The 20,927-nt window shown below is 43.1% G+C and overlaps 1 protein-coding gene across 2 annotated transcripts in view; it reads left to right on the plus strand.

Moving 5' to 3' along the window:
• Nucleotides 1–2,883: 2,883 nt before the first annotated feature.
• Nucleotides 2,884–20,927, plus strand: part of LOC309700971 (Krueppel-like factor 7) — a 54,250-nt gene continuing 36,206 nt past the window's right edge. Inside the window, exons 1-2 of one of the 2 annotated variants that reach the window (XM_082524906.1) lie at nucleotides 2,884–3,034; nucleotides 3,155–3,266. In XM_082524906.1, the coding sequence (XP_082381032.1) occupies nucleotides 3,165–3,266 (102 nt within the window). In that variant the 5' untranslated portion in view covers nucleotides 2,884–3,034; nucleotides 3,155–3,164. The remainder of the gene's footprint in view (nucleotides 3,035–3,154; nucleotides 3,267–20,927) is intronic. The other variant, XM_082524907.1, reaches the window with a different exon arrangement.

The following is a 20,927-nucleotide window of genomic DNA, read 5'->3' on the forward strand; positions in this document are numbered from 1 at the left end:
AAACCTGAGACGACGACAGCCATCGCTACTGGGTGACATCGCCATGGCTACATCAATCTTACAGGCACAAAACCTCTGTGGCTGGTTCACATCTGGTTTTCAGTGACAGTGTTGTCCCACGTCCTCACTTCAGTAAATAATACATTCTTCAGCAACAGCAACAACACCCTGCCCTACAGCCAGAATGCTTCTATAATAAATGCCGTCAAACTTGAATATCTTTATTAATTTTTAGGTGATTCACACTTATCTAAACTTTTTGCACAGATGTTAAATGTTTAAAAGAAATTAATACCTCAGGAACCTCACTAGAACAATTAAAACTACAGACTGGCTAAGTCTGCAGTTGTAATTGTCGCAGCACATCAAAATCCATGTGCAGGAGCACATTATATCTCCAAAATATAATCAAAATATAATAAAATATAATATAATCAAAATATAAAATATAAATATAAATATAGTCAGCAGTTCAACGTCTGATGAACTGCCGACCAATTTGCATGGTCAACAGTTTACACATGCTGTGTTTGAAGTGTGCTTAATTTAATTTAATTTAATTTTAATGGGGAAGAAAATATACAGATTTCATAAGTTTTTTTGTTTTGTTTTGTTGAAAGAGTCAACAAAGAGTTTTAAACATGACATTTAGAAGATCAGAAGATGGTACACTGTGGTGATAAAGGGACGGACATGGCATTACACAGGTAAGCTGTGGCGTTTAAATGATGCTCAGCTGATATTAAGAAGATATCCCCCACTTCATTACACCAACACCAGGCAGGATGGATCCATGCTTTCGTGTTATTTACACCAAATTTTGACCCTGCCATTTGATTGTTGCACCAGAACTTGAGACTCCTCAGACCAGGCAATGTTTTACCAATCTTCTGTTGTCTGATTTTGCTTAGCCTGTGTGAACTGTAGCCTCAGTTTCCTGCCCTTAACTGACAGGAGTGACCCCTGGGTGTGGTCTTGCTCTATTGCTGTCTGCCTTCAAGGTTTGATGTGCTTTCAGAGAGAAGCTCTTCTGCATACCTTGGTTTTATTGGGTGGTTCTTTGGGTTACAGTTGCCTTCCTATCAGCTCAATGGAGACTGACCATTCTCCTCTGATGTTTGACATCAACGAGGGATTTTCTCTCTGAGAACGGCCGCTCACTGGAGATTTTCTCTTTTTTAGACCATTTTCTGTAAACCCTAGAGATGGTTGTGTGGGAAAATCCCAGCAGATCAGCAGTTTCTGAAATACTCAGACCGACAAACATAAATTGTCTTTCTTCTTCATTCTGATGCTCAGTTTGAACTTCAGCGAGTCATCTTGACCATGTCTGCATGCCTAAATGTGTCATGTCTCTGCCATGTGAGTTTAACAGTTAAACAGTATAGTTTGTGTCTGATGGCAGACTGACGTCATTATTATAATGGAAATTCACCATGAATATAAAATTTTTCACACAGAACAGTAAAATAAAAATAACAAATAATACGCAAGCACGTTTACGCACAGAATTTAACCTAAAACTGCTGCAATGAACAAAGCGCCAGCAAATTTAAACTCTACACCGTACGCGGTGATTTAAAAACAAACAACAACAACTTAACAGTCTTAGCCCTTTGTCAGTTTTCGTCTGCCTCTTTGATAAACCCAAGGAACCGCATGAAGAATGCATAAAAACAACAGGATTTATCTTGTAAATATTTTACACCTCAGTCAGCCATGAAGAGATTCCCTAAACAGGGGCGAGCACACTTCGACTGTTTTCCAGAAAGCACATGGCAACTGTAGATGTCTCTGTCATGTGTTTTCCTCCTGCTATATGTTTTTATTACGGTAAACTCATGAAATTCTGACTGGGCTACAAGATGATTGTGGGTGGTGGTGGGGGGGGGGCTCACAGATAAAGAAAGGTGAAGATTTGAAAAGAAAGCAGGAAGACAAATAGAAAGGCAGGGCAAAGAAAGATGGAGTGAGTTGTGTCAAATGGATAAATGTCAGCAGGAACTTCATCATCTGTCTCCCTCCCGAAGATGCCATGTGTAAATTGCGGTGCCGGGGCCCTCAGCTAGCCTTCCCCTAGCGCTGTAATAAGATTAGAGACAGCAGCAGTCTCTGCCTCTCTCCTTGTGTGTGCGAGGGACTATTGAGCCCGTGTGGAAGTGTACAATTTCGATGGCTTACACGGGGCGCCGGCGAATAAGCGGGATTACTCACACCACCAAACAAGACTCATGGTGGAAGATTTGGATACTTATTTATCACTCCACACACACACACTCGCAGACACACTGTGAACTTTTCTTTTTCCCACCACGTTTTGCTGTGTGGGTCACTTTAATGAGATTCCTGCCTGTACAGTAATAGCACAGTCTCTGCAGAAGCCCTGAAACAACATTACAGGAGATTAAAACACCATTAAGTGCGATACGTTGACTCTAAACTCATTAAAAGCATAATCCCTGCAGGAATATGCTTTCCTATATTCCTGCAGCTCTTTTTTATAATTAAACATTTGCACTGTGGGGAACAATATAGGAGGCTATCAGCACCGCTCCTCGCTCCCGTTTGTTAGCACATGATGTTTACACCACAGCTTCGCCTCTCAGACTAGTCTTTCAGACCTTCATCCAAATCTAATATACCCATCCATAAATAGCTCACCTATCGAGCCCATATTTGGCGTGAGTGACTGGACACGGGAGCCAATCCTGCCCGGCGAAACCCCCCCTCCAACCCCGCCTCTGCACGCTCTCCCAGCCGCTCTAACGCCTCCCGAACCGCCCATTCGCCTTAAAAGGGGCTTGACTGACAAGCCGAACCACGCCCCTTCGTTTACCAAGCCCCACCCCCTCCTTCGGTTCCCCTATCGCGTGTCTATTTTGGCAACACGGATACGCATGGAGCCTCCATCACCTCCAGCCTCCTCTTTACGCACCGACTCCCGAGAATGCGCGCAGGTACGGGGAAGCCAGCCGCCTCGCTCAGCCGTTAACGTCCCTGTTTAAGGACTAATATGAAAGAAGTGGATTTAGAGGTCTGACAGAGCCCAGAGAGGAGGCACATACACACATATATAGATTTTTCCTCTTCTTCTCCTTCTTCTTCTGCTTCCCACCCCCTTCCCTGTGGATCATTCTTGTTTTCCCATCACCAGAGCGTAAAGCATGGATGTCTTGGCGAACCACAGTATCTTTCAGGAACTTCAGCTCGTGCACGACACCGGCTACTTCTCGGCCATGCCTTCGCTGGAGGAGAACTGGCAGCAGGTACGTGTCAACTTTCAGCTTTCAGCATCGGCTGTGCCAGCTTCAGCCGCGAGCTCGCAAATTTGCGCTCGGGATGCACAACTTTCAAAGAAAAAGAAGAAACACGCACTCGTGTATCTGGCAGGTTTTTCCCGATAAATGAGCAAAGTGGATAAAATGCGGACGCAAAGCAGCGCGTAATAAAGCTGTCAAATATGATGTAAGGGGAGGTGAAGATGAGCACTCGAACAGGGAGTGAATTAGACGTAAATAATAGATTTGCAACCTTCAGATTACTCAGGTTTGAACCCTCGTGCACGAAAAGAATTCCCCTCTCCTATCCATAATAGATCCCCCAACGCGTCTGGCTCTGTAGCAGCAGTTTAAGTGTTAACGGGAAGAAGGAGGTGAGGGAAGAAGCTGTCACCAGTAATGTCCACATTTTTTTATTTGTTCATATTTTTTAAATCCCCCTTTTGCTTCATCAAATTCAGCGGGTGTCTACGGAGAGATGCTGTGTAAAGCTTTGGGTTTCACGCGGCCACATGGCGCCGGGGTGCGCGGAGAGACTTCACGCCATCTGCGCTTACGCGTCTCTTCTTCTTCTTCTTTCTTCTTTAGTTTGTAAAACTGTTTAAAAAATGGCACCAGAGCTGGGTTTATTTATTCATTGCGTGGTGGTGATGATGGTGTGGGTGTGTGTGTTAGAAAAAAAATCTTCAAATCGGAGTTTTTTTTAACGAACAAATGATTCATTTTTACATTTTCCCCCTTCACTGCTTCGGTTTGGTGTCCCCCTGTCACTCAGAGGAGGGACATCTTCCCCCAAACATGCCTCCTACTTTCCTCTTTTCCATTTGTGTGTCCAAATAAGAGCCCACCTGCATTGCTGCTGATGATGCTGATGCTGGAGAGGATGCTTTCCATGCTGCACTTGAATTACCGGACAAGGAGGGGGAGAAAAAAAATCACAGCACAGAAATCTGATGCCGGTATTGTTCATGAAATATGAGCTTGAGTTTTTCCCCACTTCTATGCTCCACGAGTAAAGGGAGGGAGGGGATGGAGAGAGAAAGAGGGAGAAACCGGTGCGTGACTGGTTGTGGCCAAGCAGCCTAATTGGCATCCTACTGTTAGCCACCGACGCATCTTTTCATAACAAGTCTCCAACTCCCTGCCTATCCTCCTGTCAGGGGATTTTTTTCTTAAATTGCATGTGGGGGGCATCATATGGAGTGAATATCTCTCTCTCTCCCTCTCCCCCTCTCTCTCTCTCTCTCGCTCTCTCTTGCTTCTCACCCACAGCCTGCATTTTAAAATCAATACCTAATGCAAATGGAAGAGAGAAGACAGCTGGATATGTGGGCAAAGCTCTTCTCTGTGAGGGTGGGAAATGTCAGCTCTCTTTTATTGGAATCGCTGTTTATGGGCTCTGTTTGGTCTTTGACTGTTTTAGATTTAGATCGGCTCGTTTTTTGCCAGGATGTCTGGCATCATTTTGTGTGATTAGCTGTAGTTTTGGGATTTTAAAAAAAAATGGTAAACGTAATTTCATAGATGAATTCTGTGACTGAATCTGCCCTCAGCCTGGGCTAAATGGAAAGATCAAACTGACCGTGACCTGCCTTTCTTCTGGCTAATACAACTCTGGGACCTTGGTGATGTTGCCTTGCCTGCAAATTGCCCACATGCAGTGTAGTTAAGTTAAAGTTAGCTGGCTAACTTCAAACCAGAGGCATTAAACAGAGAGACAAAAAAAAAGACAAATACTAAATAATGCCTTGAGGCGACTGTTGTTGTGATTTGGCGTAATATAAGTTAAACTAAATGGAATTGAATGAAACTACTACAAGATAGCGCTAAATACTTAAAACTTTTTAAACTTTTTAAACTGAACCCAGAGCAGTCTCTGGGGGTTGCTTAGGAACCCCCACACCCCCACAAAGCTAACTGTTGCACACTCACAATAAACAGCTAGTACGACTCACCTCCTCTTAAATTGATGTTACTTGTTTTGTACAAGATTTGCATATTTTACTTTCTCATAAGTAAGGTTAACTTAATGTAGAAATGTAACTGAGAGAGGTTCTACTTTTTAAATGTTCTTTTGTTTAGTGTTTTTGACTGGAAGTGGCTCCATTGTGTCTGGTCTAACAAGTGAAAGATCCTCGCTTTGGTTTTGGGAGGCAACACAAATCCAGAGATGGCTGCTGACTTTTAAGACTTTGCTTCTAGAAGAATTGTAGCAAAATGGAAATGCTTGTTGGCCTACTAAGGTGTAAGGCAGGTGGTGTTAAACATAACACCACCTGCCTTACACCTTACACCTGCCAGGGCCAAAATTCACCTGGCAGAGACTCCAAACCAGCCCAGTGGATGGCTTTGGAATATGTGAGGGAGGACATAACTTTTGGACTTTTAACTGTATTTTCACAAGTTTTACAGCTTTATGTACCGATAAAGACCGCCAAAATGTCCATTCACAACACACCAAAGAAATGAAATTGTAGATTTTTGTAATTTAAAAAAATTACCTCTTCCAATTTAAGTCCAAAGAGTCCTGCACTTTTTTCTTATATTAAGATGTCTCACTGATTAAATGTGTACCTCAGTTTCTGAAACTGGAGTTTCACCAGTCCGGCCCACATAGGATCAAAGTGGTCTGTATGTTGCCAGGAATGTAAAATAAGTTGGATATCTGTAAATCATGTAATGATGTGCACAAATGAAGCTAACTGTTACGTTTCATTTCTGTTGTAACAGTTAAGAGTTGGGTGTAGTCTCAGAATGAAAATTACTGAAATCTATAATTTAATTACTTTGGTTATTGTGAATGGCCATTTTAGAGCTCTTTATGAGTAGGAAAAGCTTTAAATCCTATTGAAATATAGTTAAAAGTCCAAAATGAATGCCTTCCTTCACATTTTCCCAAACCATCCAGTGCCTTCAGACTCTGGCCTCCAGGCCTTATGTTTGATGTCTCTGGTGTATAAGCTGTAAAACATGTAAAGATGGGCGCAAAACAAAAGAACATTTTCCTTCTATAGTAACAGTTTAGAGTTGGGGGCAGTAACATTGTCAAGTCCAACTCAAGTGTGTTGTCATTATCCCGACTCTCAGGCATGCAGTTTTTACAGTCGCCTCTCAGTTGCTTTACAAGATGCATGCTTTCCTCAAAGCATTCAAAGCCTCCAGCCCCATTACAAATCACCAGAGGAGAAGGTTTCTTCTTCTTTTGGAAAAACTATCTATAGTTTAGATAAGAAGATCCCTGCAGCCTTGAGAGCAAAAGGATTTGAGCTTTGCAAATCGATCATTGTGCTCATCGTAGCAGCATGAAGATGCCACTGAGCTCCCCTGAATACAGGAATTATGAGCTGTGGCTTGCCTTAAAAGCTCCGTCTCCAGCCGAGGCCCTGCAGTTTGAGCGGTCCCCTCTGTATTCCAGGCACAATTTAGAATTCGATGCTTTTACGGCGGCCTGATGGCGAGATAGGAGGCCGTTGTTGTCGGCCCCTAAATGGGTCCCTGAGACGCGATGGCAAGAGTGATGACTGTGTCCCCTGTTGGTGTCTGCGAGGCATGATTCAGCCGGTTATAGGGGGATGGGGAGAAGAAAAGCAGTAAAGTGTTTTTGGAGGTCTGCAGATGGTACATTTGAGGCTGCTATTTGTTCCATTATTGAACCTAATAGTGCCAAGCTGAACTGCGCGCTGTCTCGCTTCCAAATCCCCGTACAGTTGGCTGTTCAGAGTTGGAACAAAGTGCGGGGCTGAGCTGGATTTGGAACAAGCAGAGCCGGTCAGAGCGCACTTATTATTTGTGGGACCCAGTTTCTCTCAAAGCAAAGAGCGCACGTGTTATTCTGCTGTCTCGCTGTCTTGGCTTCTCTTTCCCATGCTTGTTTAGGCTCCTTTGTAAACTGGCATTTTGGTCAGAGAAAGCCTTGGTTGGCTTTTGCTGTCGGTTTGCCAGCATCTGTAAAAAAAAAAAAAGAAGAAGAAAAAAAACATCTGGATCAGATTTCAGGCCGACATGATGGATTTTTCAGTCTCCGCTGATGACGTGTCCCAGTCCACCGCACCTGACCCTGATGGGCAGGATTGTAACAGGACACCACTGATGGCTCTCGGTCATTGACCTCGGGACACACTTTATACCCTCCAACACATATATTATCCCTCAGAGGTTCAGCACACACACACAGAGTACACACATGTAGTGCGACTGCCTGCACAAGCAAAATGTCTGCACGTTGCTTGACGGTGCATTATGGAGCTCCTATATGAGGACAGGCTGTTCATGGCAGCCGCAACCTCCATAAGCGAGCCCGCTTGCTCAGATGCATCCACTTACATCCAACTGGCAGCGAAGGCGACTCCGTCTGGGACTGAGTGGGGGGGTGGGCGGAGGATAGAGGTGGAGGAAGTTGCAGAGCATGCACATTCTCTCCACTGCAAGATTTTGCATTTCACAGTCTGGTGGGTTTGAACCCCACCCCCCCACCCCAGGAGTGAGGCGCACATATAGAAAGACAATCAAAAGGGTGGAGAAGCAGGATGTCCTGATGCTCAGAAGAAGTAGGGATGCTGATGGATGGAGTCGTTTCACATTTTGAGTCAGAGGGAAAAGTCGCACCACACTGGGCTCGTTTAAGCTGGAGTCAGGGCCAAAGAAACATAGAGAAAATACCCCCACTCACCCCAACACCATCCTCCTATAGAGAGACAGCGGTGAGGACTGAGAGAGCGAAGGAACCGCGCACATCCATACGCATCCACGTGCAGCCTTGGATATGTGTGTGTGTCCCAGTATGTTATGTAATCCTCAGTAGGCCACAGCTGCTTTCTCACACACAGCAGGCATGCTGGGGAGAGCAGCCAACTTGCGCTCCCGCCGCCCACCTTCCTGTCTTCCTCCATCCCTGGTTTTCCCCTTTCGCTCAACCCCCCCCCCCCCCCCCCTTTTCCCCCTTATTTTCTTCCTGCTTATAGATTTGACACAGTATGGATCTTTTGATCTCCGTGGGGCTTTCGTGGAGTACCTGCATCCACCACTTTTTTGGACCTTTGTCTCAAGTAATGAAGCTCTGGAACAGGTCTCGCGTGTTCTCCGTGACCTTTCGCCGCCTGAGATCTGATGTAATTTTATGCAAATTAAAATTAAATCAATCCTGTAGCCGGCACAGTTCAGCAAGGCAGAGGAAGGACAAACCCGGGACTTAATCTTATTTGTCTCAGAAGAGTTCCTGCGAGTGTTTTTTCGTTCCCGGCGTGTTGCTTTATTAAAATGTCACATCAACTCTTAAGTATGAGATGCGGAATTCCCCGAAATCGAGTTTGGGCCTTCTCCAAAAAGGCGAGGGTGGAGGGAGGGAGAGAAACATTAATTGTGTTTTAGTTTAGCTGACGTCTGGCTCTGTTCAGCCGTCTTCCATATTCATGTGCTACCTCATGATGCTGGAGTTCGGAATTGATTCCTTGCGGTGTTTTGTTTTTTAACCCGAGATCAAGCAGGAGATCTTGGAGATGGATGTCACGTAGAATGTGTTTGACATAGCCTGCTGGCCCGTGACGCAGCGAGGCATGAAAGGGAGTCTTTGTGCGCCGTTGCACACAATGCAGCGTCTTTGCTGGACTCTTCTTAAATGTTTTCAGCCACAAGGTTATCATTCTGATAAATGTGTGTGTGTAGTTAAAGAGCAACAAGTTCATCTAATTAGCAGACACAGCAAAAGCTGATGAGATAGTCATTTTGGAGGAGCTGCATTGCGCTTACATGCATGTCATTCATTATTTTTACCTTTTTCTTAATGTCTAGTAGAGGTGAGCGCATAGATCCAAATATCGCTAGTATCGATAGCAACACTGGTATCGGTATCAGATCGATACCAGCGTGATAGGATCGATATTTTGTTTCTGTCCTTAAAATTATTTTTTTTTCTATTTTCATTCTTTTGAAGAAGAAAAACATTTGAACCTTTCTGTGTTGGCTGTCACGTCTATTTTATTTATAGCCTATAGCACACTTAAACAATAGAAGCTGATCCAAAGTGCTTAAGAGACAGACACATTTACAACCCAGGTCTCCAAAAACTAAAAGCAGTTTCAAAATACATGAAAAGCAGAAAGGTTTTACAGTGTGTTTTTTTGTGTTAACTAATTGTTGTGGAAAGTAAAAATAATGTCTCACTGCTCTAGTGCTTTATAAAAGGTGCTGGTGTCAGTATCAGCAATACAGACCCTGTATTTACCTGGTATAGGATTGACACCAAAATTTGCAGTATTGCACAGCACTCGTGTCTAGAGGTTAGAGCCTAGTGTGTATTGCACAGGCCTGAGTGTTTGCTGCTACACGCGGGGGCCACAGGCTCATCATTTCACATCAGGATGCATTTTCTTTGTATGCACACACAGTCGCGGGCAGGTGCACAGGTTTGTGTGCGTCTGTGTATCCTGTGTAATGAGATGTACGAGCGACCCTCTGACCCAGTAACATCCATTCTGCCATAAGAGCACTTAGTGAACTCTGCCACCTCTGTCTCATCACTCAAGCAGCCGAGAGGCAATTGCCAGTGATAGGTGCCGGCTACTGCTTTATGGGCGTTGATGAAAAGGTGGGAAGCGCTGATGAAAAAGAGGAAGTATTCATTTGTCTGACTCTCCGGTGACTGGCGCGTCAGAGAAAAGCCAGAGTAGGTGGTGTAGGAGAAAATGGCAGAGGGTTGGTGGGGTTGGGGGTGTTGGTGGAGGGAGAGCGGTGAACAAGCACATCTTTATGTATGGCTTCCGTCTGCGAAACGCTCTGCCACCCCAGGTTTGATTAACAGTGAGAAGAGAAGCTAGTCATTTTTTTCGCCTCACACCACCACACATGGCTTGGCAATGATTTTCACATCATTTGAGGCGAAATCGGGAAGCCGTTACAGCACCTTACAGTGATCCGACATGCTTCGCTGCTGCCATCCGGCTTGGCAACCGCAGGGAGGAAAGAGAAAGGAAGAGAAGTCTCAGACACTCATTTTATGCTTTGGAATCACCACCAACTCTCTCCCTCTCTCTTTATCTCCTGACTGTCTCTCTCTCGCTGTCTCCCTTCTTTGCTCTTTGACAAATTCTGAGAAGGCACTTTTGACGAAGTCACAGCCGCCTTGTTTGATTTGCCCTGCTCTAACCCTCATTTAAAGTCAGTCTCACTACAAAAAGTTGAACTCAGGAGTTACGCAATCAAAATTTGGCACAAAGCTGAATAAAGGCCCTTTAACAGGGAGCGTGTCACGAATAAAGCCGAAAAATAGTTTTCCTTTTGCTATTTCAATAAAGTTTATTGCCGTGAAAGGGTAGGATGACAGTGAGCTCCATGTTTGCAGCTCCGATCATGAGCGAGCAGATTAAGCATGTATCGGTGGATGCTGGCAGGAAGATATGTAGTCTTGGCCTTCTCATAACAAGCATAGCAAAACTCTAAAACATGGATTTAGCAAAATAATCACAGCCAGACTTATGATGTTGTTTGGTTAGTTAAAAGTGTTCTGACCTGAAGCCAGGAGGCAGTCAGCTTTACAGAAACATTTCTTGAAGGCCTTAAAATCCACAAGGTCAGGTGAGCCATTTAGGGTTAAGGTTAGGTTAATCTCTATAAACACATGCTTTTTTATGAATATGCAGAATCAGTAGGAAAAAGGCATTTACAAAAAAAATTGGCCACTGAAAGATGAAGATTTTGCTTTTAAGTAACTTTTTGAAATTTTCCTGTATCTGCAAACAATGATTGGCACATGGCAGAGGAAGTCCTACCTGCTGGTAGGAAAGTGAAAAAGATTGGCCATTATCCCCCGACTCACAGTCATCAGTCAATAGCTGATACGTTCCAGTGGGGGTTAGGAATAGTTTACTGTTTAACCCATTTAATATTTTTTCCCTGTTTAGTTTACTCACTAACTTTATAAAAAAAACTGTGAGGCAAAAAATGCACAGATGACAGGTGAGTACTGTGCAAAAGCCTTGAACTACCCCTCATTTCTTTATATTTTGCTTCCAATGACTTTTTTGTAATTTTTTAAAGTGGTTTTGACCAATAGTTCTCCAGGCTTTCTGAAGGGCTTTGACTGCTTTTTCATTCCTTTTCATCCCAGTCCTTGTACCTTTTTCAGATTTTTTTTTCTTAACATGTGTCTATGACTCATTCAAGCATAAGAAAGGCTCCTAAGTCAAGGGATGAGCCAGTTTTGTGGGAAAACCAATTTTAAATTGTGTCTTTAGGCACTTTTTCACTAGCAGCCTGTCATAAAAGCACAATTTGTTTCAATTTCTTTAGCTAAATCTATGAAAAATGCCACACGTAACACAGTTTGACAGGTAAAATTGTATTTTTGCACCAACAGGTGATTCTCAAAGAGCTGTTAGTTGAACCTTGTCATATCTCGGCATGGTGTGCATGTGTCATTAAAAACTGAAACGTATAGTCAGGTTTTTGATCCACCATGCAAAACCATCTGGAAATCATCTGATTGGCCACAGCTTCATTTTTTAGCCCGACAATGATCCCCAAAACACTGTCAATGCAGTAAAATCATACCTGGACAGAAAAATACAGTAAAGTATTCTCAGTCATGGATCAGTGTCCCTTAGGCTACGTCCACACTAGCCTGGATAGATTTAAAAATGGCATTTTCATCTGAAAGGGCTCCGCGTCCACACTAGCCTTTTCAGTCATTTTCACAGAGTTGTGCGTCCACATTGAAACGGCCGGAAACGCTTATGTTCCAGTACTGCACATGCGTGAAACGCAAGGCGATTCGAACCTGCCTCATTTGTGTCTACAGTTTATTTACTTTCTGGCTCTTTGAAAAGTTGCAGCAAACTGTTGAGGAAAAGCACCGAGTTTTTTAAATGGACTAACAATGAGGTGGAGTTGTTGCTGCGAGTAACACAAAAGTACAAAAGTACAAAGTTGCAAAAGCGAGTGAGAATTAAAGATTTGAAGAAAAGCTATCTGAAGCATGTACAGACTGATATTAATCTTTAATGCGGCTATCAAAATTGAGAGCAAACAAAACAACTGCTGTATAATGCCCTCTGCTATCTTTGTTTAATTAGTCACATGACTTAAATGTGTCATCGTTTTCAAAAAGTCTCAGTTTTCGCTGTCCACACTGCGATGTGAAAGCACCGTTTTCAAAAGTATGCGTTTTCGAGAGCGTTTTCAAAACACTGCGTTTTCCTTGAGTGAAAACGCCGTCTCAGTGTGGACGCGAGGCCAAAACGGAGAGAAAACTGCATTTTCAAATGAAAATGCGTAACATCATTGAAGCAGTGTGGGATCATGTTGCCAGAGAACAGAACAAAAGGCAGAAACATCCAAAGAAGAGCTTTGAATGTTCTTTAAGAAGCAGAGGTGTGGACTCGAGTCACATGACTTGGACTCGAGTCAGACTCGAGTCATTAATTTTATGACTTTAGACTTGACTTGAAAAAATGTTCTAAGACTTGTGACTTGACTTGGACTTTTACACCAATGACTTGGGACTTGAATTGGACTTGAACCGGTTTACTTGAAAAGACTTGATATTTTACCCCAAATATAAAATTTAACACGCATATTATATAGAGATTGAAAATGTGACGTCATTCACGGGTAGAACCGCAAAGGATTCTGGGAACTCGTGGCAAGCGGTACTAGCGCACACAGGCTTTCAATTAAAATCAGTTATACAGCGATAAAAAAGAAACACAAAAATGTCAAGAAGCTGTTGTATCATTAACTGCAATAGCCGGTCGCATGACAGCCACGGGAAGCCGACGGGTAAAGAGATCGGTTGTTATCGGATTACGTCGTTGAAGAGAAATTGTTCGAGCCATGTTTCCGAAGTAACAAAGAGGCGACGGATGGCCTGGATCGCAGCCATTCAAAGATCAAATATAACGTCCCAGAACACTCCAGCTCACAGGTTAGTCTGCTCCAAGCATTTACACAAAGGTCAGTCTGCTGTTGTAGTTAATGCGTCATTTTTCTTAACATAATTGGTGATATAGGTTACAAGCAAGTCTGGCGCTGAACAGAAATTGTCGCGCTATGCTCCTTTATTTATTGTGCATAAATAGTGAATTGTCCTGACACAATATTGTGTTTCGCTTCTGTTAATATGGTACACTGACAAAAACACATACTTTTATTCACAGGGTAAAACAGTTGTTTTGTATCACTAATTGCCCAGTACGATTACAGCATACAATATTATTGTCACTGCTACATTTCTGTGATGCTACCAGAAATTATTTCCACTACTAATTAATTACCGTTGAGCTCAAAGGTCCTATTAATAAACGGTTAAGGAATGTGTATTTATGAAGACGATTTGTGAGACTGGTAAACTTATGATACGTACGATGGTCTTTCGTTCTACACGGTGCATTTCAAGGTCCTGCACCCATCCGTTGGTAAACTGTACCTGGGCTTGTTGCAGTGACCTGAAGTTACTAAACTTCATGAGTGTGTGCACTCACTCCAAGAACCGTATAATTATAAATATGCATATAAATATGCTACAATGAGATACCTGACTTCATCTAACTAGCAAATGTTGTCCAGGCTACGTTGGTGATGCAGTTTTTTTAATGTGTATGATATTTTTGTCATGCGATTTTAAAGCTGGTCCTACAACCGCATCCAAGAATAACATGCAGCTTATCTCAGAACTGTCGGTGAAAATTATTCTTGGAGCTAGGTTTAATTGAGCTGCATTTTAAAGAGGTGCAATTTCACAATTTGTGTATATTTTCTAAGTTCACTATTTTGTCATGTGTTGAGAAAAACACAGATTTTAAAATTACATGGTCTAATATTTACATTTAGCATAACTGCAACATTATTTTTTCATTATTTTTTTTTAAAGACTCGAAAGGACTTGAAATTCAAAGTTTCAGACTTGTGACTTGACTCGGACTTTTACACCAGTGACTTGAGACTCGACTCTGACTTGCCTGACATTACTTGAGACTTGACTTGAGACTTGAGGATAAAGACTTGAGACTTACTTGAGACTTGCAAAACAATGACTTGGTCCCACCTCTGTTAAGAAGCCTGGAGAACTATTCCTGAAGACTGCTTAAAGAAATGACAAGAAAGCTGCCTAAGAGAGTTCACACCAAATATTCATTTTTAAGATGTTTAGTACTGTACAAACCCTGTTTTTGCCTTATATACTGTGTTTCCAGGTGTGTTTGCACACGTTTCTTGTTGTATTTTTCAATGAGAATGTGTACTCTGATTTCACTCCTACCTTTCCAATCGGATCTCCAGTGGTATTTTATATCACACTGATGAATTTAGTCACAGATTTCCAGTTGCAGTCACAAGTAAATATTAAGGTAATCCTACACTGTTGCCAGGTAGCTGCTGGCACATTAAACATTTCTTTCTCGCTACACCCAGCTGGAGTTAAATCCCACCTTGTTTGTTTTATTTTATTCAAATAGTAGAATGCAATCTAAAAGACCTTGACAGTTTTAAAAAAAACTGTGAGTAACAACAGAAAGTAACTAAGAAAACCAAGTGTTACTAAACCGAGTGTTTAGTCTTCCTGGATGCTCACATATTCAGAAATCCCTTGGCTTTAATAAAGCCCACACATCCACACAATGTCCAGGCATTTTGGAGCCATAATCGGCTGTAGCGTTTGAAGCGTTGCATCCCCCTCCTCCAGCCTACCTGTTGCTAGGCAGCCTCAGCAAGCAGGAAGACCAGTTTTGGACTATTTGTTTGTTTAGCTGTCAGTCTGTGAGGCTAATCCCACCCCGAGAGACTTCTAGCCATCCAGAAACCAGAAATCCAGACATGTGGACCATCTCGCTTCAAAGATTGCAAAAGAGAAAGGGGCAAAAAGAGATGGAAAGGGGGGTGGGGGAGACAAGGGCAATTTGCCCAGAGTAAACACCGCTGCTTGTTGATGTCATCTGAAGTCATCAATCACGGCTCTAAGCTCTCTGTGGTGACAGCGGCAAGGACGTGACACTCTCTGAAACCGGCTGGATGGCCTATAAAGCAGGACAGTCAGCAGTGAAGAACAACGGCAGACCTTGTCGACGACGTGCTGTAAAAGTATTACAAAAGGATGTTATCTCAGATTGAGGTCGGACTCGGTGTGTCCAGTAAAGACATAACAATGCCAGTTATTGGTGTGTTCGACTTTCAGGTGCATGACATAAGCTCCTAGGAGTTTGTGGGTCTTTGCAGATTTGTATGCAATCCCGACTGTGCTTTGCATGTTGGCTGACATGCAAAGCCGGTCTGCACTTGTTCCCCCAGTGCAGTGGCTTGGTACTCCGAAGCTGTCCGGCCGGTTGGCCAGAGTGACAGGGCATTTTCATCTGTCATTATATCGCTCCCTCACTTTATCTCTCTAATGATTGATCTATTTGTTCTTGCAGCAGTCTCTGTTTCCTTTATCTCCTTTTGTATTTTTGTGTCATCCTGTTCCCTTTTCACCCATCCTTCTTTTATCTTTCTTATCTCCTTCATCTCGTTTATGAGATTCGGTTTCAATCTGCCTACCCCGATGTATTAGTTTCTCTGTCATCCTCCTCCTCAAAGCTGTTTCACATCATTCACTTAAAATTTAGAGAGCATCATACCTGTTTTGGCAGCTCGCAGCCAGGGGTGAGGACTCAGCTGGATGCTCGGAAATAGATAAAGCATGTTTTCCATTGTCAGCAGCTGACGCTAAATTCTCTGGAAGATTAAACTGGGTCCCAAATTACCCTAAAGACACAGATATCTCAAGCCAACTGGGTATGTCATGTAGTTTCAGTCATTCCAAGCCCCTGCAGGGTTGAGTTGTCTGAAAAAGACATGACTTGTTTCCTCGAAACCAGACGGATTCAGCTTGAATTGGGATTAGTCCGTATGTCAGAGCCTGAAAGCGCAGTTTTTCCACTATGAAAAATAATGTTTTAACACGCTTACTTGGGGGGAAAAAGGATGTTATAAGCGTTGACAGACAGAGGGGGTGAGAAGATTGCGCACCCTTCTTAACTCTTCGAGCGGCCTGGGAAGTGCCCTTCTGTGATTTAATGAGACCTGTGGGAAGAGCCATTCATCAGCATGACGGCATACCTCTGTTTCCCATTGTTCTGTTCTCGTATGTGGAGAGCACTGTGTGTTTTAGCCTTAATGATGGGCTGGCAACCCTTTGATTAGATGAATCTCCTGGTGCTAATTAAGATTTAGGCTGCCAAAAGACATCTGTATTTATGCCTTCCTCCCTCGCTTGTTCCCTAGAAGTACGTGTGTGTGTGTGTGTGTGTGTGTGTGTGTGTGTGTGTGTGTGTGTGTGTGTGTGTGTGTGTGTGTGTGTGTGTGTGTGTGTGTGTGTGTGTGTGTGTGTGTGAGCAGTTTACAGGATGTGTTCGTGCAGTGGTGGGGGATTTTGATATTGTGGCCTAAACTGGGAGTTTGGGTGGTGTCTGTCTTGTGGTCGACATAAGTGCAGGGCCTTGAGCAAAATGAGCATGGGTCATCCGAATACCAGAACCGTTGTCTTTTTTTCCGAAAATGCAGATTTTTTTGGAATAGCATGTGGGTATAAAATCTCCCTGTCTAGTCATTTGGCTTGAATCGCAGTCGTTAAAATAAGGCAAAGCTCTTTGATGCATTATTATAAGATATATTGTATTACAGATGGTGATAACATGCGGTACAAAAGATTTCCCATTTCTGTTTTCGTTGCACCGAGTCTTTTAGAGAAGGTGATCTGCTGCCCGTCTAGCAGGTGGATAACAGTTTGTTCAGTGACCTCCTCTCCAACACAGCTTAAAGAGTGTCCCAGAATAGACACAGGCCATCTAGCCATCCTCTTCCTTCTGACTTCAATCACCATCTCTTTGGTCTTATTCACATTTATAAGCCGGTGATTCCTCCCAGACCAAAACATAAAATCATCCGCCAGTGCACCGTACTCCTCCTCCTCCTGCCCATCACTGATACATTCACCCACTGCAGAATCATCAGAGTATTTCTGTAGGTGGCGTGACCTGGACTTGTACTGATAGTCTGAGGTGGACAAGGTGGACAAAAATGGATACAGCACAGTCCACCTTGGAGCTCTTGTACAATAAAATCACCGCACAGAGAATTTGTTCCCACATTTAAAAGTAAAGTGAGGGTCATGCTGTAAAAAAGGAAAGAATGTGGCAGTTTGGTGCAAGAAATAGAGATTTTCTTTCAACTTTTGAGGGAAATTGATGATAAAATGATTTTCATTGTAAACTAGAAGAACTATTAATACTAAAATATCCTCACCCACTGAAAAAAGAGAATTGTTGGAACAACATAATTGTATTAAGTCAACTGGTAACACGTGATGAACTTAGATCAATCCAACAAATTTACAACACAAAAAAGGGAAACTTAAGTTGCACAAATTTACTTAAATAAAAATATCAAGTTAAGGGAACAGGTTGTAATTTCAAGTAGGTGGGAACAACAAACCACTGTCAAAAAATCAGAAAGAGTAAGAATCATTTAAAACATTGCATTAGGTTAACTACAACTCAAATACCCTTTTTAGGAAGTCAGCCTTCAATCAACTACTGCTATTTTGTCAAAGCTCTTAGGCTTCTGGACCTGATGGGATGTTACTGCCAACTAATTTATAGTCACTTAAATCAGAGAAGAAAAAACATTAGACTAGTCTAAAAGGCAACCTTCAGAAAACGCTGAAACTTAGCCGACAAATAGTTGTTGAAATGTGCAGCACTCTGCCTAATATGGCAAACACCCAACGTCAGATTTTGGCTAACCTTAGCAATACTAGCAGCAGTAGCCTTAAGTTTTATCCACACTAGTGTCAACATCCAGATACAGAATTTATCTACACCTGGCTTCTGTAGCACCAGTTATCATGGCCATCATCATGTTTTTGCATTGTTATATCACAGCAGATATTTGTATTTATTCATTTTTTCCTTCAAACCTAAAACTGAAGCACAGACCCAAGTGTACTTGCTTAAATGTGTGCGGATGTGGCTTCTGTAGCCTTTTTTACTCACATTTTCTCAAAAAAGAGAGAATCCATTATTCAATGCTATATCAATGAAAACAAACTATCTCTGTGGGGATCTGTGTCAAATCTTAGCAAAACACCATAGATGTGTTTTCCCTCATCTTTTAACTAAACTGATGGTGTCACATAAATGTTTCACTACCCAATTCCCCCCCTGTGCTTATTTTCAGAGGAAAACAGTTTGATAACTTATGCTAACAAGAATGAAGGCATCCCCACCCTCCGCCTGACCCTCCCTTACATCGCTCCCCCATCCTCCAAGCTCATGTGGCTACACGGCATACGCTCCCGCTCACCAGTTTACCACTATGTGTTATTCAGTCTATTGCCCCAGATATTATTTCATTGTAAAATGATGCCAATTAGTAAAGCCAGTCGCCAGTGGCTGTGGTCTGGCTCCTTCTCCGTTCCAGCGGGGAAAGTTATTTGGGTCGGCAGCTATTTTCAGCCTGTGATGTTGCCTGGAATACTTCAGGGAGCAGCCACTGTTTTATAAGAGAGCACATCAATAATTTTCATTGCTATGTGTGTGTGTGTGTGTGTATAAGCAAGAAAGAGACAGAGACAGGCAGGGTTTATTGGGTTTATGTGTGTGTGCGTGTGTTTATACGTGGGAGAAAAGTGGCTGTTTTTTCCCCTGAATATTCAGTGGAGCAGGTGGTGCGTGTAAACGCGCGGACTTGTTCCTGTCTTAGAAACATTTCACTGTAACTGTCATGACCTCCCGTTAATTTAAAATACATTAATTTGCCAGCCTTTAAACTTTAACCCCGAAATCTTAACACGTCTTTTAATCCAGATTTCACCCTTTTGCCCTGTAATCACCCGCTTTTTTGTGCTGAAAGCTCTTCTTAGATGGGAGGAGGGGGCGTATTTACCAAGTATATACAGGACCGATATCAATACTGATGCTTTTAACCTATAAAGGCAGATGAATCATAATCAATTTGAAAATTCTGAACACATTTTAATGATCACTAAATCACTGTAATTTTTACCTTTCACAACAATTAGCAAACACACACAAAAAAAAACATTTTCATGTATTTTCATGCTTTTCATGTATTTGGGGTTTTTTGAACACCTGGGTTGTAAATGCGCTCTAAAGCACTTTGGGTCAGCTTCTGTTTAAATATGCTGCAAATGTGCTATAATTAAAACCATTGTGACAGTCAGCTCAAAAAGGTTCAGATATTCAGAGGTATATGTTTTCCACTTCCAAAAAACCATTATTTATTTAACATAATTCAGTGAGCTGCATACTGAACTTAGATAATGAAAACAAAATATCGATGCCATCGCACTAGTATCTGTCCAATACCGATACCAGCATTAGCATCGATACTACTGATATTTGGCTCGATCTGTCCACCTGTACAACTCACCAGGCTAACATAGACCCTAAAGGCCAAAGTCAATGAGTTCCCAACACCTTTCTCAGTGTGTCTAACCCAAGTCCCCTCTTCTCCGCCACACAGCTGTGCATTGTCATGATGAAATTGGGGTGAAAAGTCCTCACACTCCTGCTGAAAAGCCAGCCGCTCTGCACCGAGGGGTGAATGGGTTCAGCCTGCCGCGCTGCCCCCGCCCATCCTCATACAACCTAAACACACACACGCACACACATTTTCACTCACTGACTCTCACTCCCTCGCTACACTATCGCTTGGAGGGGAGCCCAAAGCGGCGGTGGCGGTGGTGGCGAGAAGACGTCTTTCAATATTTTAAGCAGCTTGCGCTAATCTTTGTCGCTCAGGTTTGTTTTGAAAGCAGCTACAGCCGGAATAAAGACAGAACGACAGCGGCCCCCACCTCCTGTTGTGCGGCTCCAAAAATGCGCACACCCTTGCGTAACTTTGCGCACACTCGCAACTTCCCCCCCCGAACTAAATCCACCTTGGCCTTGCAAGGCTGTGCCACTGACCTGCTTTTGCTTGTTTTCTTGCCACCCCCTCTTCCTCCTCCTTTTTTTGCTTCTTAGCTAACCCTCAGATTTGGTGTTGTAATGAGTGACAAAGGCTTAAACTGTGGCTCCGACAGGCGCACAGTTACACAACACTTGCAACGCAAAAGCAGGGTAAACAGAATCTGTGGCTTCTTATTCAGCGCGTAAAAACAAACCGTTTTGGGCTCTTATCAGTGCGGGCACGGCGCCACAGTTGCACTTCACGGTGTGTGGACGTGATTGGGGTACCGAGCGGGCCCTCGCTGACTGCTACTGTATGAGGAGGAAACAGAGTTTTTCCGCTTCACTGTTCTCTTTATCTCCCTCCTCTAGCCCTCTGTTATTTTCGGCCCTCCTCCCCTGTCTTTCGCTGCTCGCCGCTCTTTTGTTTCTCCGTGCCTTTTTCCAGCCAAGGCCCCATTCTCTTGCCCCGTCATTGTGTGCGGTAATGAAGATTAGCCAGGCTGCCGCACACAATGGGGTCCCCACATCCGGAGCGCAGACTCCCCAAATCCTGTCGCAAGCTGCTCTAACCCCGCTGTAAAACCACTGTTGTCTCCGACCCCCACTATCTGAAAAAAAAAGCCACCTCATACATATACATGTTGTGGTTCATTCCCATTGACACGAGCGTACAAGCATGACCATATGTACTGTGCTGTGTTGAAAGCAAATG

Source organism: Aulonocara stuartgranti, assembly GCF_965226115.1.
Source record: "Aulonocara stuartgranti genome assembly, chromosome: 23".
Classification (NCBI taxonomy): Eukaryota; Metazoa; Chordata; class Actinopteri; order Cichliformes; family Cichlidae; genus Aulonocara; species Aulonocara stuartgranti.